This window comes from Pseudophryne corroboree, chromosome 11 (assembly GCF_028390025.1).
Source record: "Pseudophryne corroboree isolate aPseCor3 chromosome 11, aPseCor3.hap2, whole genome shotgun sequence".
Lineage (NCBI taxonomy): Eukaryota > Metazoa > Chordata > Amphibia > Anura > Myobatrachidae > Pseudophryne > Pseudophryne corroboree.
In genome coordinates this window covers 123,382,903-123,410,233 of record NC_086454.1, presented here as the reverse complement: position 1 = coordinate 123,410,233, position 27,331 = coordinate 123,382,903, and the positions used below count along the sequence as shown (strand labels likewise).

Here is a 27,331-nt window from a genome sequence, read left to right as displayed (position 1 = left end):
ACGGGTCACTGAGACTACCAAGCGCTCACATGAGAAATATACCAGCTTATAATAAAATCAAGCTGTCTGTAACCAGTTGCCGTCAATCAGCCCGCCTGTGATGAGACCGGACTTCTTATTCCTTCTACATCTGTAATACCACAATCCTGCTCTGCTGAGCACAGTTACTTCCAAGCCAGGGATGATGCACGGCGGCTCAGCACACTTACACTGCGCCGTACTAAAGAGAACAGCTTCTACCTGAGCGTGCCGCCGACGGATGTCTCACCCGTGCAAAGGGTGATAGAGAGCGGCCTTTTATCATCCACCGTGTGCAGGAAAGCAAGTACAGTGACTCAGTGAGTAATTGAAACCGTACGGTTTTTCAGTATTAATCTAAATCCAGCCCATGGAAAAGTTCACATCAATTTATGGTTACAGAGGCTGAATATAGCAGCCGGAGGACATATTCTTTCTGAACTGTGAGATACTGAACAACTTAGAATCCAACTATAATCTATTGAAAGTTGCTCAGATGAAAACCAGTGATCCTCTCCTATATGTTTTTATTTAGGCATGTACTATGCTAATATCTGAGGGGCAATACACCCAAGTTTTATGTGATATTTAAACATTGTGGTCTATTATTAGTATTTTTTAAATTTCTGTGTATTTTTTGTGTTTTTGGATGCTAGCTAAATAAATTATTTTATTATACTTGGTAGCATTACTGGAGTTGAGCGCCGGCCTGGTGTTTGTTTGTTTGTTTTTGATTGCTAATTGCTGAGGAGGCTGGCTACCTCCTTACCAGGTGGCTGCTGATTCCAATTTTTATCCACACAGTTCTGTCCAGCGCCAACAAACCTTATTTTCTGTTTGTCTCTCCTGTGGTGGCTGCAGAGTGCTCACCTTCTAGAGGGTTGCAGGTTTGGCATTCAAGACTGGGTTCTGATGACCACGGACGCGAGCCTACGAGGATGGGGAGCAGTCACACAAGAAATAAATTTTCAGGGACTATGGTCAAGCCAGGAGGCTTGTCTGCACATCAACGTACTGGAATTGAGGGCCATATACAACGGCCTACGACAAGCGGAGGATCTTCTTCGCGACCTACCGGTTCTGGTTCAATCAGACAACGTCACAGCAGTTGCTCATGTAAACCGCCAAGGCGGTACAAGGAGCAGAGTGGCAATGGCGGAAGCCACCAGGATTCTTCGCTGGGCGGAAAGTCACGTAAGCGCTCTGTCAGCAGTCTTCATTCCAGGAGTGGACAACTGGGAAGCAGACTTCCTCAGCAGGCACGATCTCCATCCAGGAGAGTGGGGACTTCATCAAGAAGGTTTTGCAGAGATAACAAGTCTTTGGGGAATTCCTCAAATAGACATGATGACGTCACGCCTCAACAAGAAGCTTCGGAGGTATTGTGTCAGGTCAAGGGACCCTCAGGCAGTAGCGGTGGACGCCCTGGTGACACCATGGGTGTTTCAGTCGGTCTATGTGTTCCCTCCTCTTCCTCTCATCTCAAAAATATTGAGAATCATAAGACGAAAAAGAGTGCGGACAATACTCATTGTTCCAGATTGGCCTCGAAGGGCCTGGTACTCAGATCTTCATGAAATGCTCTCAGAAGATCCGTGGCCTCTTCCTCTCAGGGAGGACCTGTTACAGCAGGGGCCCTGCGTGTTCCAAGACTTACCGCGGTTACGTTTGACGGCATGGCGGTTGAACACCGAATCCTAGCTGGGAAAGGTATTCCGGAAGAAGTCATCCATACGCTGATAAAGGCTAGGAAGGAGGTAACGGCGAAACATTATCACCGTATCTGGAGGAAATATGTTTCTTGGTGTGAAGCCAAACATGCTCCTACGGAGGATTTCCATCTGTGCCGTTTTCTCCACTTTTTACAGACATGAGTGGATATGGGCCTGAAGTTAGGCTCCATTAAGGTACAGATTTCGGCCTTATCTACATTCTTTCGGAAGGAAATGGCTTCTCTCCCAGAAGTCCAGACTTTTGTAAAGGGAGTGCTGCACATCCAGTCTCCTTTTGTGCCCCCAGTGGCACCATGGGACCTTAACGTGGTATTACGGTTCCTAAACTCTCACTGGTTTGAACCGCTTCAGACGGTTGAATTAAAGTTTCTCACTTGGAAGGTGGTCATGTTGTTGGCCTTGGCATCTGCGAGGCGGGTGTCCAAATTGGCGGCCTTGTCTCACAAGAGCCCCTATGTGATTTTCCATATAGATAGAGCGGAGTTGAGGACTCGTCCTCAATTTTTGCCCAAGGTGGTTTCATCGTTTCATATGAATCAACCTATTGTGGTGCCTGTGGCTACGGGTGACTTGGAGGACTCCAAGTCCCTGGATGTAGTCAGGGCCTTAAAAATCTATGTAGCCATAACGGCTCGGGTTAGGAAAACGGAAGCACTGTTTGTCCTGTATGCGGCCAACAAAGTTGGCGCTCCTGCTTCGAAGCAGACTGTTGCTCGCTGGATCTGTAACACGATTCAGCAGGCTCATTCTACGGCAGGATTGCCGTTACTAAATTCGGTAAAGGCCCATTTCACTAGGAAGGTGGGCTTTTCTTGGGCGGCTGCCCGATGCGTCTCGGCTTTACAGCTTTGCCGAGCGGCTACCTGGTCGGGTTCAAACACTTTTGCAAAGTTCTATAAGTTTGATACCCTGGCTGATGAGGACCTTGCGTTTGTTCAGTCGGTGCTGCAGAGTCGTCCGCACTCTCCCGCCCGGTCTGGAGCTTTGGTATAAACCCCATGGTGCTTACGGAGTCCCCAGCATCCTCTAGGACGTAAGAGAAAATAAGATTTTAAACCTACCGGTAAATCTTTTTCTCCTAGTCCGTAGAGGATGCTGGGCGCCCGTCCCAGTGCAGACTACTTTCTGCAAGGCTTGTATATAGTTATTGCTTACATAAGGGTTATGTTACAGTTGTAATCAGTCTTTGCCTGATACTGGTGTGTTGCATACTGTTAACTGGTTGCGTATATTCCATGTTAAACGGCGTGGATGGTGTGGGCTGGTATGAATCTTGCCCTTGGATTAACAAAATCCTTTCCTCGTACTGTCCGTCTCCTCTGGGCACAGTTCTCTAACTGAGGTCTGGAGGAGGTGCATAGAGGGAGGAGACAGTGCACACCCATTCTAAAGTTCTTTATAGTGCCCATGTCTCCTGCAGAGCCCGTCTATACCCCATGGTCCTTACGGAGTCTCCAGCATCCTCTACGGACTAGGAGAAAAAGATTTATCTGTAGGTTTAAAATCGTATTTTCTACAACCAGATTACTAAAATGATATAAGGGGATGGAGGATATTGCGAAGGGTGGGGATGTTTGGGGTCCATTACACTAATGGACTAGAATTGTCACCAGCTCAGAGCTAGCAGCCATCGTGTGTCATATAGTACTACACATTTAATAGGATCCATTTTGTGTCTCCATGTCGCATTTCAGCAGAGTTTCATTTGAAATTTATAAAATTCTTGAACTCTTTAAAATCTTTCACACAGCTTCTCTCCTAGATCTAAGTGTCCCTACGCTCTCATGATTAATATAAGGCATACATGAGATAATGAGATTCAGCCCAGCAGTATTTTGGGAGAGTGATGTATAAGCATACTTTGATTGGAAGGCGTTGTATGACAGTGGTAGTAGGTTGGATGTATTATGTGACGTTTATGCGCAATGAGGGTCATTCTGACCCGTTCGCACGCAGCGGTTCTTCGCTGCGGTGCGAACGGGCCTGGAATGCGCATGCGCGTCGTTGCCAGAAAAGAAAGCGGTCGCAGCAGCGACCGCAAGAAGATGGACAGCAAGAGGGCGTTCCGGGGCGTCAACTTACCGTTTGCTGCCGTTTTCGGGGAGTGGTAAGTAAAACGCAGGCGTGTCCAGGCGAACGGAGGGCGGAGGTGTGAAGTCAAAGCCGGCCCCATCATCGCTGGATCCGTCGCACAGGGTAAGTATGTCCAGGGCTGGTCTTGTTTTGAGTGAAACTTTAGCATAGCAGGGCTGCACAAGCGATCGCAGCCCTGCTATGCTAAAATACACTCTCACCATAGGCGCAAAAAGTTGCTTGGTGCGATCAACTCGGAATGAGGGCCAATGTTTCTCAGGGTCCTTTCCCACATCTTTGCACATCCGGGCCAACATGTATAGTTGGCATTAGCTTCTCTTGAGAGCAGAGTGCATAGCGATACGTGATCATGCAGACACACTAGTGCACAATCCATAAGCTGGAAAATAAACAACCACCATTAGGATGTTGTGTCACTCCATAGGCCCTGCCAGAGTGGATGGAGATGTGGCTAATACAGAGGGCCTGATTTGGATTTGTGTGCAAACCCAATGGTTTACATAGAAATCTGATTATTTGGGTTCTCTGCATGCACAAGACCCATTCTGCGCATGTGTGTTACGGGCCCTGATCTGATGTATCAGATTTTGCTATACTACTAACTGATTTGTAACCTAACATCTTTTCGTGATTCACATGTGACTTATTGCACACCTTGTAAATGTTAGGAAAAATTATATAAAATTGTAATATATAGAGAATAATAAAATTAGTTTTTATATAAAATCAGAATAACCCCAGAGTGCTGTCATGACTGTGATTTTGTGAACCCGGTGTTAGTGCAGTCTGTGCGGGCAACTGGGGAACTATGTGAATATTAGGCTGGCCTGTAGGAATCAGTGAGAAGAAGGAGCAATCCCTGACCGGGGATCGAACCCGGGCCTCGGCAGAGGAAGCCGTATCCTGACCACTGGATCACCAGGGACTTTGATAGCAGGATGAACGTATAGGTGAGACTGTACTGGAAATAGTGTCACAGGAGTAGGTGCTTAAGTACTCGAGGTTACTGGCAAGATGGTAAGACGGACTGGTTACTGGTGAGACTGGGATGCAACTGTAATGCGTGCTGGTACCGGATATAACTGGAAACGTAACTGAAAGTAGGACGATGACTGTGGCTATAACTGTAATACGAGGCTGAAGAACCCTGCGGCTGTGACGGTAGAACACTGCAGCTGTGGTTTCCAGTTGAGACTGTGGAACACTGCACCGTGCCTTTAAGATGAAACACTGCAACTGTGCATTTAAGTGGAGATGGTGGAATACTGTACTGTGCTTTTAAGATGAAACACTGCAACTATGCCTTTAAGTGGAGATGGTGGAATACTGTACTGTGCCTTTAAGATGAAACACTGCAACTATGCCTTTAAGTGGAGATGGTGGAATACTGTACTGTGCTTTTAAGATGAAACACTGCAACTATGCCTTTAAGTGGAGATGGTGGAATACTGTACTGTGCCTTTAAGATGAAACACTGCAACTGTGCCTTCAAGTGGAGATGGTGGAATACTGTACTGTGCCTTTAAGTTGAAACTCGTGGAAATACTGGATATCAATGGCAACACAAATGTAATCCAAACTGGGTAACAAAGAAACAGAGTTTTTACAGGAACCAAAGTACAAGGGTTACCTTTAGGGAGCTCAGCTTCAAAGCTCACACAGAGCTATGTGTGACACGAGGAACTGGCCCAGTTTCCAACTCAGTCTCCCAACTTATACTTCCTGGTCCTTGGTGATTGGTGAGCAGTGTCAGGTGATGCAGAGAGTCTCAGGCTGGCAGAGGATTGGACAGCTCTGGGTCAGGTGAACAGTCACTGTCATGTGAGTACTCTAGCATAGGCTGTGATGTGGAGTGAGGCCTAGCAGGCCGAGAGAACACTGAAGCCTGAACTTCTGCAAAACATAGGATGCTGGCTTTTAGGCCTAAACTTCAGATTGCTGAATTCAGACTCACACAGGAGATCACCACAGGTGGAGCTCGTTAACTATTACGTTCCAGGCAGAGAACTCAGGAAACTCATGGTATTGGCAAGCTGTTTATCCCAGTGAGCAGAAAGATGCAGGATCCAAGACAGAGATGGCAGAGGTAAGTCACCAAATATGAAAACTACAGTCAGGATTGTGACAGTACCCCCCTCTTCAAGGGTGGACTCCGGACACCCATCTTGAATCTTAGAGGAACTTGAGAAATTCATACAGAAGAACTTAGGACCTTCGTCGATGCCTCTTCTTCTTACGGGAACATTTGGTTTTGACCAGGGAGAGCGGAATCTCCTGTAAGGAAAAAACTTCCTTAGAAAACATGGGACCTCCCATGAAAGGAGTAGCATCATGAACTGGATCAAATTCAGAGTCTGAGTCCAAGTCTGATGGAAGATATGAATCTCCCTTAGATACACAGTTTGCAGATGAAAAGGAAGTGCACTGGAGTTTTAAATTCTCTGGGCTAGGAGAGACTCCTACATGAGCAATTTTAATGGTCGGATTCTTACCAAAGGAGATACTTAGATTATCCCTGGGAGGACAGCACAAACTTCCTTCTGCATTCCCTTTAGAGCATGATTCTTTTACCGAGTCAGATTCCAAAGGTTTAGGACTAAATTCTTTAACCACAGCATTACTAAAAGTCTGTAAATCATGGAACACAGGATCATTACTGTCAAAAAGCGTGTTGGCCCACTCCAAAGCTCTTCCTCTGAATGCCAGGAACAGATATTGAGTAACGTTGGAAGGAGTTACTGCACCCGAAGGATCAGACTCCATCAGAGAGAGAAATTGATCAACCAGTGCGGCATATTGCAATAAATCTCCATCAAAGTAAATAGGTGGTAAACCATCAGACGAAAGCTTAGAGGCTGAAACCGATGATGCACTCTCAGAAGCTAGATTGGATTTAGTTTGTGGAACGTCAGGCTGATGAGAAACTATCCCTTCTAAAGTAGTCTGACTGAAATCCTCAAATAGGACTGAGAAATCACTAGAAATCTCCTTCTGGATGGAGATGCTAGTAATTTTCCCTGAAGCTGCGACACTCGCGTCTGCGACTGAGGCAAATGACTCTGATGACTGGATTGAGGAAGAAACATCAGTATCCTTCTCAGCAATATTAGTCTGAAGTCCTTTATCCGAATCAGCAGATGGAACATTATGTTGCTCAGACAAGCTTAGGGACAAAGCTGAGAAAACTGTACTCAGATCGGTATCCAGCTCTGTAGCACGTTCAGACTTTAAGTGAATAGCCTTGGGATTTTTCTTGACTTTGGCGGCTACAGCAGAATTATTCCGACATTGATGAGAAGAGGTATTAGATTTCCCTGCAGAAGCTGTGGACTCAATGCTGGAAGACGCGGAAACAGAATCAGAGACAGACTGAAGTCTAATTTTAGAACTAGATGGTGAAAGTCCTTTACTCGGACCAATGCTTGGAATTGGTTTGAGTCCAGATGAGCTTGAACAGACTGAAACTGGAGAAATCTTTGGCTGGACGAGTAGGACTGGATTGGATCCGAGGATACTTGAATTGGCTGGAGCCAAAGGAAACTGACCAGGCTGGGCCTGGAGTATTGCTGGACCGGATGGAACCGGGACGGACTGACCAGGCTGGGCCTGGAGTATTGCTGGACCGGCTGGAACCGGGACGGACTGACCAGGTGGAGCCTGGAATATTGCTTGACCGGCAGGAGCCCCCTCTTCACGGGGCTGGGCTGAGGCAGGAGCCCCCTCTTCACGGGGCTGGGCTGAGGCAGGAGCCCCCTCTTCACGGGGCTGGGCTGAGGCAGGAGCCCCCTCTTCACGGGGCTGGGCTGAGGCAGGAGCCCCCTCTTCACGGGGCTGGGCTGAGGCAGGAGCCCCCTCTTCACGGGGCTGGGCTGAGGCAGGAGCCCCCTCTTCACGGGGCTGGGCTGAGGCAGGAGCCCCCTCTTCACGGGGCTGGGCTCAGGCAGGAGCCCCCTCTTCACGGGGCTGGGCTCAGGCAGGAGCCCCCACTTCACGGGGCTGGGCTGAGGCAAGAGCCCCCACTTCACAGGGCTGGGCTGAGGCAAGAGCCCCCCCTTCACGGTGCTGGGCTGAGGCAAGAGCCCCCACTTCACGGGGCTGGGCTGAGGCAAGAGCCCCCACTTCACGGGGCTGGGCTGAGGCAAGAGCCCCCACTTCGCTGGGCTGAGGCAAGAGCCCCCACTTCACGGGGCTGAGGCAAGAGCCCCCACTTCATGGGGCTGGGCTCAGGCAAGTGCCCCCACTTCATGGGGCTGAGGCAAGTGCCCCCACTTCACGGGGCTGGGCTGAGGCAAGTGCCCCCACTTCACGGGGCTGGGCTGAGGCAAGTGCCCCCACTTCACGGGGCTGGGCTGAGGCAAGTGCCCCCACTTCACGGGGCTGGGCAGCGCTCTGTAGACTCTCTGGCTGGGCAGCGCTCTGTAGACTCTCTGGCTGGGCAGCGCTCTGTAGACTCTCTGGCTGGGCAGCGCTCTGTAGACTCTCTGGCTGGGCAGCGCTCTGTAGACTCTCTGGCTGGGCAGCGCTCTGTAGACTCTCTGGCTGGGCAGCGCTCTGTAGACTCTCTGGCTGGGCAGCGCTCTGTAGACTCTCTGGCTGGGCAGCGCTCTGAAGACTCTCTGGCTGGGCAGCGCTCTGAAGACTCTCTGGCTGGGCAGCGCTCTGAAGACTCTCTGGCTGGGCAGCGCTCTGAAGACTCTCTGGCTGGGCAGCGCTCTGAAGACTCCCTGGGGCTGGACCCCCTGAACCCCTCACTGGGGCTGGACGCTCTGAACCCCTCACTGGGGCTGGACGCTCTGAACCCCTCACTGGGGCTGGACGCTCTGAACCCCTCCCTGGGGCTGGACGCTCTGAACCCCTCCCTGGGGTTGAAGACACGGACGCCCCTCCTTGGGCTGAAGACACGGACGCCCCTCCTTGGGCTGAAGACACGGACGCCCCTCCTTGGGCTGTCGACACTGACTCCTCTGTGACTCTAAATGGCTTGAACATTCTTCTCTGGACACCCAACTTGGGATAAGGTCCCTTAATCACCGGACCCCAGTCATAAATTTGAGTCTCTTTCAAAGTAGCCTTCTTGATACCCCCGTCAGCAGTAGCAGGATCGGCTATTGTGGATGACTTGTAGACATGAGCACTATGATACTGAGATTTGTCACCATTCCCTGGCTTGCGAAGAATGCAGTCTTTGACAAAATGACCGGAATTTCCACAGTAAAGACAGAGGTGTAGCTCCCTACGCCGCTGACGTTCAGCTTCAGAGAGCTTGGGCCGTGGATAGCTCTGATGAACAACTTTTCCTTGCACAGAGGAAGAGACTCTATTAGCTGGATGGGACAAAACAGGATCAACAACGTTGGTAGTATTCCTGAAGAGATCAGGCATCACAGAAAGAATACTAGACAAAAGTTCTTGTAACTGTGATAACATCTGGTAGAAAATCTGCAGGTGGTCAGGAGTCTTAGTGCAGAAGGTCAGAGAATCTCTGGAGAACGAATTCCGCTGCAGACACTGTGCCAATTGATGCTGAGTCGACTCCAAACTCTCCAATCGTCCCGCAATATTGCTTAGGATGTCCTGCGTCAGACAAACACTTTCGGACGGGTCCATGGGGCCAGTTCCTACTGTCATGACTGTGATTTTGTGAACCCGGTGTTAGTGCAGTCTGTGCGGGCAACTGGGGAACTATGTGAATATTAGGCTGGCCTGTAGGAATCAGTGAGAAGAAGGAGCAATCCCTGACCGGGGATCGAACCCGGGTCTCGGCAGAGGAAGCCGTATCCTGACCACTGGATCACCAGGGACTTTGATAGCAGTATGAATGTATAGGTGAGACTGTACTGGAAATAGTGTCACAGGAGTAGGTGCTTAAGTACTCGAGGTTACTGGAAAGATGGTAAGACGGACTGGTTACTGGTGAGACTGGGATGCAACTGTAATGCGTGCTGGTACCGGATATAACTGGAAACGCAACTGAAAGTAGGACGATGACTGTGGCTATAACTCTAATACGAGGCTGAAGAACCCTGCGGCTGTGACGGTAGAACACTGCAGCTGTGGTTTCCAGTTGAGAATGTGGAACACTGCACCGTGCCTTTAAGATGAAACACTGCAACTGTGCATTTAAGTGGAGATGGTGGAATACTGTACTGTGCTTTTAAGATGAAACACTGCAACTGTGCCTTTAAGTGGAGATGGTGGAATACTGTACTGTGCCTTTAAGTTGAAACTCGTGGAAATACTGGATATCAATGGCAACACAAATGTAATCCAAACTGGGTAACAAAGAAACAGAGTTTTTACAGGAACCAAAGTACAAGGGTTACCTTTAGGGTGCACAACTTCAAAGCTCACACAGAGCTATGTGTGACACGAGGAACTGGCCCAGTTTCCAACTCAGTCTCCCGACTTATACTTCCTGGTCCTTTGTGATTGGTGAGCAGTGTCAGGTGATGCAGAGAGTCTCAGGCTGGCAGAGGATTGGACAGCTCTGGGTCAGGTGAACAGTCACTGTCATGTGAGTACTCTAGCATAGGCTGTGATGTGGAGTGAGGCCTAGCAGGCCGAGAGAACACTGAAGCCTGAACTTCTGCAAAACATAGGATGCTGGCTTTTAGGCCTAAACTTCAGATTGCTGAATTCAGACTCACACAGGAGATCACCACAGGTGGAGCTCGTTAACTATTACCTTCCAGGCAGAGAACTCAGGAAACTCATGGTATTGGCAAGCTGTTTATCCCAGTGAGCAGAAAGATGCAGGATCCAAGACAGAGATGGCAGAGGTAAGTCACCAAATATGAAAACTACAGTCAGGATTGTGACAAGTGCCCCCAAACTGAATTATATTTATTTTCTTCCCCTTTGATGGAATTGGCGTGGGCATAAAACTGAGGACATCATGCCTACTGCAACGGATGAGTAACATTTGCTTATTTTGGCACTTGAGTAAAAATGTGGAGTTAGCAGTCAGAAAGAAGCCTTTGTGCAGCTTGTGATGCTCAAGTCCTCTTCAGTCTTATTGTGGCTCTGCCAATAACAATATCACTACTGCAAGTGTCTGCACGGAAGATGTTAGCACAAGAAACATCATAATATTTGAAGACTAATCCAGGCTCATATTTTGGCATGTTAACTTTTATTGTCTGAGGCCAAGTGCCTGGCTTCTCAAGCTGAAGTGGAAACCTTTGACGGTCTAGCGCTTCTGAGTCCTGTGGCTGACATCATGCCTATTACTCACCGCATGATCAAGGGTTCTTTGTATAGGTGTAACATTCACTTGTATAAATCCAGGTGCATTCATTATTATTTAATATACAATCTGCATTGTGTTAGTAAATATGACAGTGTCCTGTATTTGGTGTGCTATTTCTGGTCGACAGTCACAGTAAATTTGAGAATTTCAACATGGTTGTAAATGTCGACATTTTTTTGACATTGTTAGTATGGCGACATGGTAATTTTTTTTCAACTGTCTCCCTAACAGTAACAGAAACCCTAACCCAAAACCTCCTGGGATTGTCGACCTTCTGAATGCAGTTACCGTCAGGCTTAGACTGGCCCACAGGGGTACAGGGGAAACCACCGGTGGGCCCCACTGCCTGGGGGCCCTCCTCCTGCTCTAAGGATCAGGTTCCAGACTGTGCACTTAAATTATACATATGTTACCTTATACTGGACTATGGCGTATTTTCTACAGTGCATTGCTGTTATTAATCTGGTACATTATCATTCATGCAGCAGCTGAATATACTGTATATATTTATGAAGGGGCCAAAAATGTTGCACTCACTAATGGTTAGTCAAACCAATGAGGTAGCAGGCCACACCCCCTCTGCAGACTGGCCACAACCCTAATATGGGCCCCTACTACTGTATTTCCCCAGTGGGCCCTACATGCCCCAGTCCGACACTGGTTACCATGATACTCTCTTATAACCATAATAACACCCCTCTATGAAGCCAGAAGTGATACAAGAGGCAGGTCAGATCTTATTGGGTAAGGTGGAAACAGTGCTACAAGTTATCTCAGCTGTATGATCATGTATCTCGTACAGGAGCAGGTGGCAGCCTGGCGATCAGGCTGTAAGGTGCGACACCTCCTACCTTTCACTGTTGCTGAGATTTCACGAATGTCATAGTGTTCTCATTTATAAATGTTACAATCTCTTTTGAAAAATTCCTTAATCCTTACTTAACAGCGATCATCGGTTCCCCTTCAAATATTACTTTATTTCAGTGTTGTATATTATGTCTTTTACTTTCTAGCTACCCTACTCATGATCATTTATAAAAGTAAGTAAACTGCAGGAGCTTAGTAAAACTAACTTGTTAATACTAAGGGAAAACAGACATTAAGTAATTAAACTGACCTATGAACTCTAATATGTAATCAAAATAGAACATTCCAAGAAAGGCTTTCTCTTGTTTTGTGGCCATTACAAGGCAAATGCCCGATCAGTAAATGTGCAAATGGAGAGAGGCAATGGAACGCTATCTAGCCTGCCTACCCGCCCACTTTTCAGGTCTGGAAACATGCTTACCAACTAACGCTCTGACCTTCCTCTGCCTATACCCTGCTCCATGCATGCACGTTTTACCAGTGCAGAGCTCTGGTATGGAGTAGGGGATGCCAATCGCTGCTATTAGATAGACAGAAGGGCTGATCAACACACAAACCACATCCCTCTCCTGGGCAAAAGAGGGAAGGGTGGTTCTGCATAGGCTTGGCATAGCCAATTAACAAAATGGATGTAACAAGTTATCTTTGCAAGCCTCAGCTGCAAGCTCTGTCTGTTAAAGGCCTTGTGTGGTGTGAATTGGTTGGTATATTTAGTTGTTCTGACCACTTTGGCTGGCTTAACATTATATACAATATATATACTGCCACAAGTAACAAGTGGAATACATCCTTAGACTCTGATGAAAAAACAATGGGGCTAATTCAGACCTGATCGCTGCTGTATGTTTTTGCACAGATGGCGATCAGGTCTGAACTGCGCATGCGTATGCACCTAAATGCGCAGGCACGATGGTCCGCAGCGACGCAGAACGCCGGGAAGCAACGGAATGGTGCGAAAAAAACTATTGCACAGGCGATCGCAAGAAGATTGACAGGAAGAGGGCGTTTGTGGGTGGCAATTGACCGTTTTCAGGGAGTGTCCGGAAAAACGCAGGAGGAACCCGACATTTTGTGGGAGGAATCGTGACGTCAGCTCCGGCCCTGATCATCGCAGCGGCTGAGTAAGTCCTGGGTTTTGCAGAGACTGCACAAACTTCTGTTTGTACAGCTCTCCTACACATGTGATCGCACCACTGCACAGTGAATTCCCCCTCCCCTGTGATGTGTGCTGTGCGAGGAGGGGGGAGAGGGGGACGCTCACTTCACCCAGCGGTGAAGTAAGCGATCTAACTAGATTGTGCCTGCATGCAGGCCAATCTACAACCGGCGATAGCGACGCGCGAGGCCACGCATCGCTATCGCTATGGGGCATACACACGGAGAGATGTGTGCTTAATTTCTAAGCAATCTGGTCAGATTGCTTAGAATTTAAGCAAACATCGCTATGTGTGTACCCCCCTTACGGGGGCATACACACGGGGCGACTTGTGCTGTGCGTTTAGCGATCTAGGTTAGCACAGATCGCTCAGCACACATTGCTATACACACAGCGATGTGTGCTGAGCTATCTGTGCTAACCAGTGTTCTTTAAGCACATGCTAGATGATCTAACTTGATCTTGCCTGCATGTGCTAAAGATCTGAGCGGGCGATGGCGATGCGCGGTCCATCGTTATGGGGTGTGCGATCTGTGCCTAATTTCTAAGCGATTTAGACAGATCGCTTAGAAAATAGGCAAAAATCGCCCCGTGTGTATGCCCCATTAGACGTTGATAAGTCGGTCCAGTTGGGATTTTGAGTTTGGCATGCCTGCTTTAATGTATATTTCTCTGACGTCCTAGTGGATGCTGGGAACTCCGTAAGGACCATGGGGAATAGCGGCTCCGCAGCAGACTGGGCACAAAAGTAAAGCTTTAGGACTACCTGGTGTGCACTGGCTCCTCCCCCTATGACCCTCCTCCAAGCCTCAGTTAGATTTTTGTGCCCGGCCGAGAAGGGTGCACACTAGGGGCTCTCCTGAGCTTCTTAGTGAAAGTTTAGTTTTAGGTTTTTGATTTTCAGTGAGACCTGCTGGCAACAGGCTCACTGCATCGAGGGACTAAGGGGAGAAGAAGCGAACCTGCCTGCTTGCAGCCAGCTTGGGCTTCTTAGGCTACTGGACACCATTAGCTCCAGAGGGACCGAACACAGGCCCAGCCTCGGAGCTCGGTCCCAGAGCCGCGCCGCCGGCCCCCTTACAGAGCCAGAAGCAAGAAGAGGTCCGGAAAAATCGGCGGCAGAAGACATCAGTCTTCAACAAGGTAGCGCACAGCACTGCAGCTGTGCGCCATTGTTACTCAGGCACACTTCGGTCACTGAGGGTGCAGGGCGCTAGGGGGGGGCGCCCTGAGCAGCAATGTAAACACCTTGGCTGGCATAAATACACCACATATAACCCCCAGGGCTATATGGATGTATTTTAACCCCTGCCAGAACTCACCAAAAAGCGGGAGAAAAGGCAGCCGAGAAGGGGGCGGAGCCTATCTCCTCAGCACACGGGCGCCATTTTCCATCACAGCTCCGCTGGAAGGACGTCTCCCTGACTCTCCCCTGCAGTCCTGCACTACAGAAAAGGGTAAAAAAGAGAGGGGGGCACTAATTTGGCGCAGTTTTAATACTAACAGCAGCTATAAAGGGAAAAGCACATTTTATAGTGGTATTGCTGTCTATATATAGCGCTCTGGTGTGTGCTGGCATACTCTCCCTCTGTCTCCCCAAAGGACTAGTGGGGTCCTGTCCTCTATCAGAGCATTCCCTGTGTGTGTGCGGTGTGTCGGTACGATTGTGTCGACATGTTTGAGGAGGAAAATGAGATGGAGGCGGAGCAATTGCCTATTATAGAGTTGTCACCCCCTAGGGAGTCGACACCTGAGTGGATGAGCTTATGGAAGGAATTGCGTGACAGTGTCAGCTCTTTACGACAGACAGTTGACGACATGAGACAGCCGGCTACTCAGCTTGTGCCTGTCCAGGGGTCTCAAACGCCATCAGGGGCTTTAAAACGCCCGTTACCTCAAATGGCAGACACAGACACGGATACTGACTCCAGTGTCGATGATGAGGAGACAAACGTGACTTCCACTAGGGCCACACGTTACATGATTGAAGCAATTAAAAATGTATTGCATATCTCTGATAATACAAGTACCACTAAAAAGGGTATTATGTTTGGTGAGAAAAAACTGCCTGTAGTTTTTCCTGTATCCGAGGAATTAAATGAAGTGTGTGATGAGGCGTGGGTTTCCCCCGATAAAAAACTGATAATTCCTAAAAGGTTATTGGCATCGTACCCTTTCCCGCCAGAGGATAGGGCACGTTGGGAAACACCCCCTAGGGTGGATAAAGCGCTCACACGCTTGTCTAAACAGGTAGCACTACCCTCTCCTGATACGGCCGCCCTAAAGGAACCTGCCGATAGAAAGCTGGAGAATATCCTAAAATGTATATACACTCACACGTGTGTTATACTGCGACCAGCAATCGCCTCAGCCTGGATGTGCAGTGCGGGCCTGGCGTGGTCGGATTCCCTGACTGAAAATATTGATACCCTTGACAGGGACAGTATTTTATTGACTATAGAGCATTTGAAGGATGCATTTCTATATATGCGTGATGCACAGAGGGATATTTGCCGACTGGCATCAAGAGTTAGCGCGCTGTCCATTTCTGCAAGAAGAGGTTTATGGACGCGGCAGTGGTCAGGTGATGCGGATTCTAAAAGGCACATGGAAGTATTGCCGTATAAAGAAAAAGACACCGTCTTTCAGCCTCAGTCCTTTCGTCCCCATAAGGGCAAGCGGGCAAAAGGCCAGTCATATCTGCCCAGGGGTAGAGGAAAGGGAAGAAGACTGCAGCAGGCAGCCCCTTCCCAGGAACAGAAGCCCTCCACCGCTTCTGCCAAGTCCTCAGCATGACGCTGGGGCCGTACAAGCGGACTCAAAGGCGGTGGGGGGTCGTCTCAAGAGTTTCAGCGCGCAGTGGGCTCACTCGCAAGTGGACCCCTGGATCCTACAAGTAGTATCCCAGGGGTACAGATTGGAAATTCGAGACGTCTCCCCCTCGCAGGTTCCTGAAGTCTGCTGTACCAACGTCTCCCTCCGACAGGGAGGCAGTATTGGAAACAATTCACAAGCTGTATTCCCAGCAGGTGATAATCAAAGTACCCCTCCTACAACAAGGAAAGGGGTATTATTCCACACTATTTGTGGTACTGAAGCCAGACGGCTCGGTGAGATCTATTCTAAATCTGAAATCTTTGAACACTTACATACAAAGGTTCAAATCAAGATGGAGTCACTCAGAGCAGTGATAGCGAACCAGGAAGAAGGGGACTATATGGTGTCCCTGGACATCAAGGATGCTTACCTCCATGTCCCAAATTGCCCTTCTCACCAAGGGTACCTCAGGTTCGTGGTACAGAACTGTCACTATCCGTTTCAGACGCTGCCGTTTGGATTGTCCACGGCACCACGGGTCTTTACCAAGGTAATGGCCGAAATGATGATTCTTCTTCAAAGAAAAGGCGTCTTAATTATCCCTTACTTGGACGATCTCCTGATAAGGGCAAGGTCCAGAGAACAGTTGGAGGTCGGAGTAGCGCTATCTCAACTAGTTCTACGACAGCACGGATGGATTCTAAATATTCCAAAATCGCAGCTGATTCCGACGACACGTCTGCTGTTCCTAGGGATGATTCTGGACACAGTCCAGAAAAAGGTGTTTCTCCCGGAGGAGAAAGCCAGGGAGTTATCCGAGCTAGTTAGGAACCTCCTAGAACCAGGCCAAGTGTCAGTGCATCAATGCACAAGAGTCCTGGGAAAAATGGTGGCTTCTTACGAAGCGATTCCATTCGGCAGATTTCACGCAAGAATTTTTCAGTGGGATCTGCTGGACGAATGGTCCGGATCGCATCTTCAGATGCATCAGCGGATAATCCTGTCTCCAAGGACAAGGGTGTCTCTTCTGTGGTGGCTGCAGAGTGCTCATCTACTAGAGGGCAGCAGATTCGGCATTCAGGACTGGGTCCTGGTGACCACGGATGCCAGCCTGAGAGGCTGGGGAACAGTCACACAGGGAAGAAATTTCCAAGGAGTGTGGTCAAGTCTGGAGACTTCTCTCCACATAAATATACTGGAGCTAAGGGCAAGTTACAATGCTCTGAGCCTAGGAAGACCTCTGCTTCAAAGTCAACTGGTGCTGATCCAGTCGGACAACATCACGGCAGTCGCCCACGTAAACAGACAGGGCGGCACAAGAAGCAGGAGGGCAATGACAGCAAGGATTCTTCGCTGGGCAAAAAATCATGTGATAACACTGTCAGCGGTGTTCATTCCGGGAGTGGACAACTGGGAAGCAGACTTCCTCAGCAGGCACGACCTCCACCCGGGAGAGTGGGGACTTCATCTGGAAGTCTTCCACATGATTGTGAACCGTTGGGAAAGACCAAAGGTGGACATGATGGCGTCCCGTCTGAACAAAAAACTGGACAGGTATTGCGCCAGGTCAAGAGACCCTCAGGCAATAGCTGGGACGCTCTGGTAACACCGTGGGGGTACCAGTCGGTGTATGTGTTCCCTCCTCTGCCTCTCATACCCAAGGTACTGAGAATTATAAGACGGAGAGGAGTAAGAACTATACTCGTGGCTCCGGATTGGCCAAGAAGGACTTGGTACCCGGAACTTCAAGAGATACTAAGAAGGGACTTGCTTCAGCAAGGATCATGTCTGTTCCAAGACTTACCGCGGCTGCGTTTGACGGCATGGCGGTTGAACGCCGGATCCTAAGGGAAAAAGGCATTCCGGAAGAGGTCATCCCTACCCTGGTCAGAGCCAGGAAGGAGGTGACCGCACAATATTATCACTGCATTTGGCGAAAATATGTTGCATGGTGTGAGGCCAGGAAGGCCCCCACGGAGGAATTTCAACTCGGTCGATTCCTGCATTTCCTGCAAACAGGACTGTCTATGGGCCTCAAATTAGGGTCCATTAAGGTTTAAATTTTCGTCCCTGTCGATTTTCTTCCAGAAAGAATTGGCTTCAGTTCCTGAAGTCCAGAAGTTTGTCAAGGGAGTACTGCATATACAACCCACTTTTGTGCCTCCAGTGGCACTGTGGGATCTCAACATAGTTCTGGGATTCCTCAAATCACATTGGTTTAAACCGCTCAAATCTGTGGATTTGAAATATCTCACATGGAAAGTGACCATGCTGTTGGCCCTGGCCTCGGCCAGGCGAGTGTCAGAATTGGCGGCTTTGTCTCACAAAAGCCCATATCTGATTGTCCATTCGGACAGGGCAGAGCTGCGGACTCGTCCCCAGTTTCTCCCTAAGGTGGTGTCAGCGTTTCACCTGAACCAGCTTATTGTGGTACCTGCGGCTACTAGGGACTTGGAGGACTCCAAGTTGCTAGATGTTGTCAGGGCCCTGAAAATATATGTTTCCAGGACGGCTGGAGTCAGGAAAACTGACTTGCTGTTATCCTGTATGCACCCAACAAACGGGGTGCTCTTGCTTCTAAGCAGACGATTGCTAGTTGGATGTGTAGTACAATTCAGCTTGCACATTCTGTGGCAGGCCTGCCACAGCCAAAATATGTAAATGCCCATTCCACAAGGAAGGTGGGCTCATCTTGGGCGGCTGCCCGAGGGGTCTCGGCTTTACAACTTTGCCGAGCTGCTACTTGGTCAGGGGCAAACACGTTTGCAAAATTCTACAAATTTGATACCCTGGCTGAGGAGGACCTGGAGTTCTCTCATTCGGTGCTGCAGAGTCACCCGCACTCTCCCGCCCGTTTGGGAGCTTTGGTATAATCCCCATGGTCCTTACGGAGTCGCCAGCGTCCGCTTAGGACGTCAGAGAAAATAAGAATTTACTTACCGATAATTCTATTTCTCGTAGTCCGTAGTGGATGCTGGGCGCCCATCCCAAGTGCGGATTGTCTGCAATACTTGTACATAGTTATTGTTACAAAAATCGGGTTATTATTGTTGTGAGCCATCTTTTCAGAGGCTCCGCTGTTATCATGCTGTTAACTGGGTTCAGATCACAGGTTGTACAGTGTGATTGGTGTGGCTGGTATGAGTCTTACCCGGGATTCAAAATCCTTCCTTATTGTGTACGCTCGTCCGGGCACAGTATCCTAACTGAGGCTTGGAGGAGGGTCATAGGGGGAGGAGCCAGTGCACACCACCTGATCCTAAAGCTTTTACTTTTGTGCCCTGTCTCCTGCGGAGCCGCTATTCCCCATGGTCCTTACGGAGTCCCCAGCATCCACTACGGACTACGAGAAATAGAATTATCGGTAAGTAAATTCTTATTTTTTCTCTGTGATTTAGTCACCATATCTCTCCTTTATCTCTGCTGGTGCTGACTACACTGCGCAAGGGTTTGGGCTAGAGGTATTGTGCTGCTGACAAATTGTACTGTGTTACCTGATACTGCAAGTTATAATATGTCTGCTTCTGAGGGTAACAGTTCTGGGGCTGAACACACTGCCGGTGTTGCTGAAGCTGCAGATATCTATGAGGAGAATATAGCAACTTTGGGCTCTGGTTCTGGGGGCTCCTTGCCCCCCAGTGGGACGGTGGCAACGGGGGCAAATAATGACCCGCAGTGGGCCACTTTTTCCACGCTTCTGCATACGCTAGTTCATAAATTAAAATGCCCCCTATGGGACCCCCAATGCCGGTGCAACCGTTTGTGGTCCCTGCAGCTAACCCGCCGTGGGCGGCCAATTTATCTGCTCAAATAAAGAAGTTGAACCAGTCCCTGACTACTAAAAAGTCTGACCGTCGCTCGCCTACGTCCAAGGGGTCCTCTAAGCGAGCGCTTGTCTCCTCACAATCCACTGCTGTCACTGACACCTCGTCGGATGAAGACGGCACTTACACTGACCCCACAGGTTCTGACTCAGATACGGCTGATGGGGAGGGTGGTTCACATGTGGATGTTCCTGATCTTTTGGAGGCTATTAAGTTAATTCTACAGATTACGGATGATCCCGAGCCATCCGTTCCTCCTAAGAAACCAGATAGGTTCAAGCGTCAGAAGGTGATTAAACAAGTTTTACCTCACTCTGACCACCTAATTGATATACGTCAGGAACCCTGGGAAAACCCGGGTACGAAGTTTGTGCCTCAAAAGAAGATGCTGGCTCGCTACCCCTTCGCGCCGGAGCTGTCTAAGAATTGGGAAACGCCTCCTCCAGTGGATTCACATGTGGCTAGGATGGTGGTTTCCTCAGCTCTACCGGTCACCACCGTCACGTCTCTAAAAGAGCCTACGGATAAACGTGTGGAGGGTTGTCTGAAAGCGATCTACACCCTCACGGGTTCTGCACAAAGGCCCACTATTGCAGCTACTTGGGCTGTAGAGGCCATTGAAGCATGGGCCTTGGAGTTAGATGCTGAAATCTCCTCTGACCATGCTAGACAATGCCTGTCTTATATTGTCACAGCTTCTCGTTATATTAAAGAGGCGGCTTCTGATGCCGGTATCCTGGCAGTCAAGGCCTCTACTACGTCAGTCCTGGCTCGCCGGATATTGTGGCTGAGATCCTGGTCTGTGGATCTGGACTCTAGAAAAACCCTGGAGGTACTCCCTTTTAAGGGAGATATTCTGTTTGGGAAGGATTTAAATAAGATAGTGGCTGACTTGGCTACTGCCAAAACTGCCTGTCTGCCAAGTACTGCTCCTTCTGTGTTGAAGGCTAAAGGTACTTCCTTTCGCTTTTTCGTCCTTCAGGTAAGGCAAAAGGTCAGGCGTACAACAAGCAGGCCCGCTCTTCCAAACCTGGTAAGCCTAAGCCCAAAAGAGCCTGCTTCCAAGGCCGATAAGCCTGCCGCATGACGGGCGGGCCTCCCTCTGGGGGATCCCAGGGTGGGGGGCCGGCTTCTAGGGTATACCCAGGAATGGTTGAAGACCACTTCAGATGCCTGGGTACGGGAAGTCGTCACGCGAGGTTACGCCATAGCCTTCAAAAACCGACCCCCTCATCGATTTTGCCAGACAGATGTCCCGTTGGACAAGACAAAGGCAACCACTCTACATTTGGTGGTACAGACCCTCCTGGATACAGGAATCGTAGTACAGGTGCCTCTTGCGCAGAGGGGCCGGAGGTACTATTCTCCGCTGTTTCTAGTCCCGAAACCGAATGGGTCCTCCCGGCCCATTCTCAACCTCAAGGCATTGAACAGGTTTGTGAAGGTTTCCAGGTTCCGGATGGAAACCCTTCGCTCTATAGTTCTGGCCTTGGAACTTGGGGACTTCATGGTCTCCCTGGTATACAGGATGCTTACCTGCATATTCCTATAGCAGTGTCTCATCAGCAATACCTGAGATTTGCGATTGGCAACTGCCATTACCAGTTTCGGGCGTTACCTTTTGGTTTAACAACGGCTCCGCGAGTCTTTACAAAAGTCATGGCGGTGATGACGGTGGTACTCTGCCGTCAAGGGGTCAGGATACTGCCGTATTTGGACGACTTGTTAATCCCGGAAAATTCCCCAGAACTTCTCCTGCGTCATCTAGGTGTGACGGTCCGGTTTCTGCAAGCCCACGGGTGGCTCATCAACTGGAAGAAGTCATCCCTGATCCCTGCTCAGAGCATGGTGCATCTGGGAGCTCTATTGGACACTCACAACCAGCGGTTGTTCCTGTCTCAGGAGAAAGTCCTGAAACTTCAGGACAGGATTCGTTGCTTCCTATCTCGTCCGCAAGTGTCGATACATTCGGCGATGCAGGTGCTGGGCCTCATGGTGTCAGCATTCGACATAGTGGAGTACGCTCAATTTCACTCTCGCCCTCTCCAGAGGCTGATTCTAGCCAAATTGGATGGCCTGCCTCACCGGATCAGGTCTCAAATGATCTCATTGACTCCGGAGGTCCGTCTGTCGCTGCTCTGGTGGCTCCGGGAACAACAACTGTGCAGGGGCCGTCCGTTCTGGATATCCGACTGGGTCCTGTTGACGATAGATGCCAGTCTAAGAGGTTGGGGCGCGGTGCTGGAGCAACACTCCCTTCAGGGGCGGTGGACCAAGGAGGAGTCCCTCCTCTCGATCAATATTCTGGAGTTGCGGGCGGTCTTCAATGCCTTGAACCTAGCCCAGCATTTAATTCAGAACCGTCCTGTTCAAGTGCAGTCGGACAACGCCACCACAGTGGCTTACATAAATCATCAAGGCGGCACTCGAAGCCGCCTAGCAATGAAGGAAGTCGCACGGATTCTACAGTGGGCAGAACGCCATCTACCGGCCATATCGGCAATATTCATTCCGGGAGTCCTGAATTGGGAAGCGGACTTTCTCAGTCGTCAGGACGTGCATGCCGGCGAGTGTGGCCTCCATCCAGAAGTGTTTCAACTCCTAGTGGAAAGGTGTGGCCTTCCAGACGTAGATCTGATGGCGTCTCGACACAATCACAAGGTTCCGGTCTTCGGAGCAAGGACAAGGGATCCTCAAGCAGCATTCGTGGATGCGCTGGCGGTACCGTGGAGGTTTCGGCTGCCGTACGTGTTCCCTCCGGAGTCACTCCTGCCCAGGGTAATTCGGAAGTTCAAGCAAGAAAAAGGAATTCTGCTTCTCATAGTTCCGGCGTGGCCCAGACGGCACTGGTTCTCAGACCTGCAAGGCCTATCGTCAGAGCGTCCAATTTTACTTCCACAACGCCCAGACCTCCTCGTTCAGGGCCCCTGTGTCTACCAGGACCTAGCCCGGCTGTCTCTGACGGCGTGGCTCTTGAAGCTTCCATCTTGAGGGCTAAAGGGTTTTCTGAGGCGGTCATTCAAACTATGTTGCAGGCCTAGAAACCGGCTTCGGTTCGGATTTACTATAGGGTCTGGCATTCTTACTTTGTTTGGTGCGCATCTAACGATTATGACGCTTCCAAGTTTAGTATAGCCAAGTTGTTGGCCTTTCTTCAGCAGGGCCTTGACTTAGGCCTACATCTGGCCTCCCTCAAGGTTCATATTTCTGCCTTGTCGGTGTGGTTTCAGAGAAAAATTGCGACCTTACCTGATGTGCATACCTTTACTCAGGGTGTGTTGCGTATCCAACCTCCCCATGTCCCGCCTGTGGCTCCTTGGGACTTGTCGGTGGTTTTGGAGGCGTTACAAGAGTCTCTGTTTGAACCTCTTGGATCAGCTGATCTTAAGTGGCTTTCCCTTAAAGTGGTGTTTCTGCTGGCTATTGCTTCAGCTAGAAGAGTGTCGGATTTGGGTGCCTTGTCCTGTAGTTCCCCATATCTGATATTTCACCGTGACCGGGCGGTTCTTAGGACTCGTCCCGGCTATCTACCTAAGTTGGTTTCTTCGTTCCACCTTAATCAGAAGAGTATAGTTTCGGCACTTGTTTCTCCTGATCTGTCTCCCAAAGAGCGGTCTGTGGATGTGGTACGGGCTCTCCGTATCTATGTGAAGAGAACTGCTCCTATTAGGAAATCTGATTCTCTTTTTGTTGTGTTTGGGTTTCACAAACGGAGCTGGCCTGCTCACAAGCAAACTTTGGGCAGATGGATTAGAATGGTGATTGCACATGCTTATGTGAAGGCTGGTCTCTCTGCTCCTGATCACATTAAGGCCCATTCTACTCGGTCTGTTGGACCTTCTTGGGCGGCCCAACGTGGTGCGACCCTTGAACAATTGTGCAAGGCGGCTTCGTGGTCCTCAGTGAACACGTTCATAAGGTTCTATGCCTTCGATACTGCCGCTTCCCAGGATGCTTCCTTTGGACGCCGGGTTCTTGTGCCCGCTACAGTGCGTCCCCTCCCATAAGGAACTGCTTTAGGACATCCCCATTGTCCATTCCTTGTGGAGCCCAGTGTACCCCGCAGCAGAAAACGAGTTTTATGGTAAGAACTTACCTTTGTTAAAACTCTTTCTGTGAGGTACACTGGGCTCCACAAGGCGCCCACCCTGATGCACTTAGCTTCTTTGGGTTGGTATGGCATTAGCCGCTGACACTTCTCCTGTCGGGAGAGTGTGGTGTTGTTGGCAACTGGCAGTTGTCGTCTCTTTTACTTGCTACTGCATTGGGCTGGTTAACAAAACTGTGCACGGAGGCGGGGTGATATAGGAGGCGGTGCTATGCATCTTGGGAAGAAGGTCAAAGCTTTTGAGCCTGTTGGTGCTTCGGATCAAGATCCTACTCTACACCCCATTGTCCATTCCTTGTGGAGCCCAGTGTACCTCGCAGAAAGAGTTTTAACAAAGGTAAGTTCTTACCATAAAACTCGTTTTAATATGATGGAATTATAACTGTTGACATTATTTCTCTGCTATAATAGCATCACAGTCTACAATTGACGTATCACAGTTTACAATTGACTAATGTTAGTACTGTGGGCCTAATTCAGACCTGATCGTAGCCCTGCAAAATTTTGCAGGGCTACGATCAGGCACATTGACATGCGGTGGGACGACCCAGCACAGGGCTAGTCCGCCCCGCATGTCAGGCCCGCCCCCGCAGAAGTACAAAAGCATCGCGCAGCGGCAATGCTTTTGCACTTCAGGAGTAGCGCACAGCGGCAATGCTTTTGCACTTCAGTAGTAGCTCCCAGCCCCGCAGCTTTTGCGTGCTGGCCTGGAGCTACTTGTCGCTGCCCGTGTCGCAGTGGCTGCGTGTGACATTACGCAGCTGCTGCGGCCCGCCCCCTGCACAGTTCGCCCACGCCTGCATTGGCCAGACCGCGCCCACAAAATGGCGACCAAACACCGACGTGCCGCCCCCTCCCGCCCAGCGACCGCCTCTGCCTGTCAATCAGGCAGAGGCGATCGCTAGGCAACGACAGCCGTCAGCTGTCAGCCATGCGCCGCCGCATGCGCACTTCTGACCTGATCGCTGCGCTGCGATGAACGGCAGCATGCGATCAGGTCAGGATGACCCCCTGTATTCTTGTTACATACTGTCTTTTGTAACTGTTGGTGTGTACAGAGAAAAAGTAAATGTACCAATTGTGAGTGTACTTTCTCAATCATTAAAACTAATCTGTGAGTGTACTTTCTCAATCATCAACCTTTTATATTCTAAATAAAATAGCTTATCTGAACAAATGTCACAAAAGATGTCATGTTGGCGATTCCTATCTAACAAACACCATTTGCCATTGTGCACCCGCAGGTCAGGTCTTCAGTTATCCTGACTCTAATTTAGCGCTAGATCTTGGCCTGCTGTTCCTTATGGCAATTCTGGAATCTGTGAGGCTGTATCTGGGTAAGTAGCAAAACATTATATATAAGACATACTCAGAATATGCAAAGTTTCAAGGAAACAGAGAGTCTCTGATAAAATATTCTGACAATAGATTGTCTCTTTGCCAATTACTTTGATAATTTTGGCTAGTAGTGTACTGAGGGCCTGATTAATAGTTATACGCCAATCACATATCTGCTGGTTCTTTGGACGCAGCAGCAACACAAATATATGCTAATGCCACAGTAGACGTCTGAGGAAAAAAGACGCCCCATGCTGGTATCGCAGATCTGAGTGCTGTGTCCGAAGAAACAGCATTGGATCCCCATCGCGACCATTGATGCTTGAGTAAGGCTAATTAGAATGGCCATCTTCGCTGCGTAACCGAGGCCAGTAATTCTGCACTAGAGGATACAGACATTGGCCTCTGCACTCTCACACAAAGGGTCCAACATGGCACCGTTTTTGGGAACACAGGCCGGTCCCATTACAGCTGCGGCGATCTCGCAGAACACGTTCTGGACATGTGCAGGATGGTTACTACGCATGAGCAGTCTTCCCAACATCGTAGTTGTGCGCAAACCATCAGGTTTGTGTACAACTATGAATCAGGCCCTGAGCACAACTGTGTGATGACTTTTGACTGATTTGATCATTTGGCAGCAAACCTATGAGTCATTTACCTATGAGTGTGACGATCAACACCAGAAATATTTCTACATGGGTGATTCAATTCAGTTCAGTGTGCAGTCGGACATTAGTACGATGTCCAAAGGTGGGCACATTATTATCCATTACTGTAGCCAGATTCTGCTAATTTTACTCCGTACTTTTATAGTATGCAAATGAAAATCAGCAAAGCTATTGGCTGGTATTTTATCTCCGTCCACTTTATCTCTCTCCAAGGCTTAGTACATAGAACCCCAAGTCCCTGAATCTTATTTGAATTACTAACCGTTTTTCAGATCACAAGAACCTGGTTTTTCACCTACAGCCATCTGAGATCAGACAATATCACCTATATCAGTGATGGCTAACCTAGACACTCCAGCTGTTGTTGAACTACACATTACAGCATGCCCTGCATCAGTTTTAGCATGGCCAAATAGCAAAACTGTAGCAGGGCATGCTGGGATGTGTAGTTCAACAACAGCTGGAGTGTCAAGGTTAGCCTTCACTGACCTATACCAATATCACCTTCACCATAGATTGTGAAAATAAAAGCGACTTGGTGTAACATTATCAACATCATGGCAATATTGTTTAATTACAGGTACAATGGGAAACCTATCAGAAGAAGAACTTCCACTAGGATTCAGTCTATTCTTCACTATTGGCAATGTCCTACTGTCTGTATATTTTTTAGTATGGCAGACCTATATTCTGAGAGCGGATGTCATTATTATCGCAATCCTATTGGTCCTGTATGGTCTGGAAGCGATCCTAGAGGTCTTCACAATTGCAGGATTTTTCCGTTAATAATAAAGCATTACCTTGAGGTAAATATTAGCGACGTGCGGCGGCTCCCGTCATGGGTCTTGGTTTCGGTTTTGGAGCTATATTTTTTTACAAAAATCATAAAAACAACTAAAATCACAGATTGTGCGTCTGTTTTTGCTCCTACAGTATTAACAACCATAATAACATTAATGTCCAGTCATTTTCAACCACGTCACAGCTCACAATATTGTTTTCATTCAGTTTAGGCCAAAAGGTTGCACCAGGGTAGCTGGTTGACTAAGCTAAATAACAGCAGTAGGCGGCACAAAAATGTGGCACTTAAACTCCAACATGGCATATCTGGGAAACAGAATGGCACTGCAGTGGCAGTTTAATAAACTATGATAATGTTTGTCATCTAGAAAAGAAGACAGTCCACAATGCTCCAAACAGCGCATAATGCAAAAAAAAAAAAAGAGGTGCAAGATGGAACTGTCCTTGGGCCCTCTCACCCACCCTTATGTTGTACAGTTGTGCTCATAAATTTACATACCCTAGCAGAATTTGTGATTTTTTTTTGCCCATTTGTCAGAGAATATGAATGATAACTCACAAACTTTTCTTTCTCTCATGGTTAGTGGTTGGGTGAAGCCATTTATTGTCAAACAACTGTGTTTACTCTTTTTAAATCATAATGACAACAGAAACT

General features: G+C 48.9%; 1 protein-coding gene across 1 annotated transcript in view; it reads left to right on the top strand.

Moving 5' to 3' along the window:
- The window catches only part of TMEM80 (transmembrane protein 80), a 36,627-nt gene extending 9,847 nt beyond the window's left edge, over positions 1–26,780 (top strand). The window contains exons 3-5 of the mRNA XM_063944785.1: positions 12,041–12,134; positions 25,111–25,203; positions 26,456–26,780. Of these exons, the coding sequence (XP_063800855.1) occupies positions 12,041–12,134; positions 25,111–25,203; positions 26,456–26,661 (393 nt within the window). The 3' untranslated portion in view covers positions 26,662–26,780. The remainder of the gene's footprint in view (positions 1–12,040; positions 12,135–25,110; positions 25,204–26,455) is intronic.
- The last annotated feature ends 551 nt before the right edge of the window (positions 26,781–27,331 follow it).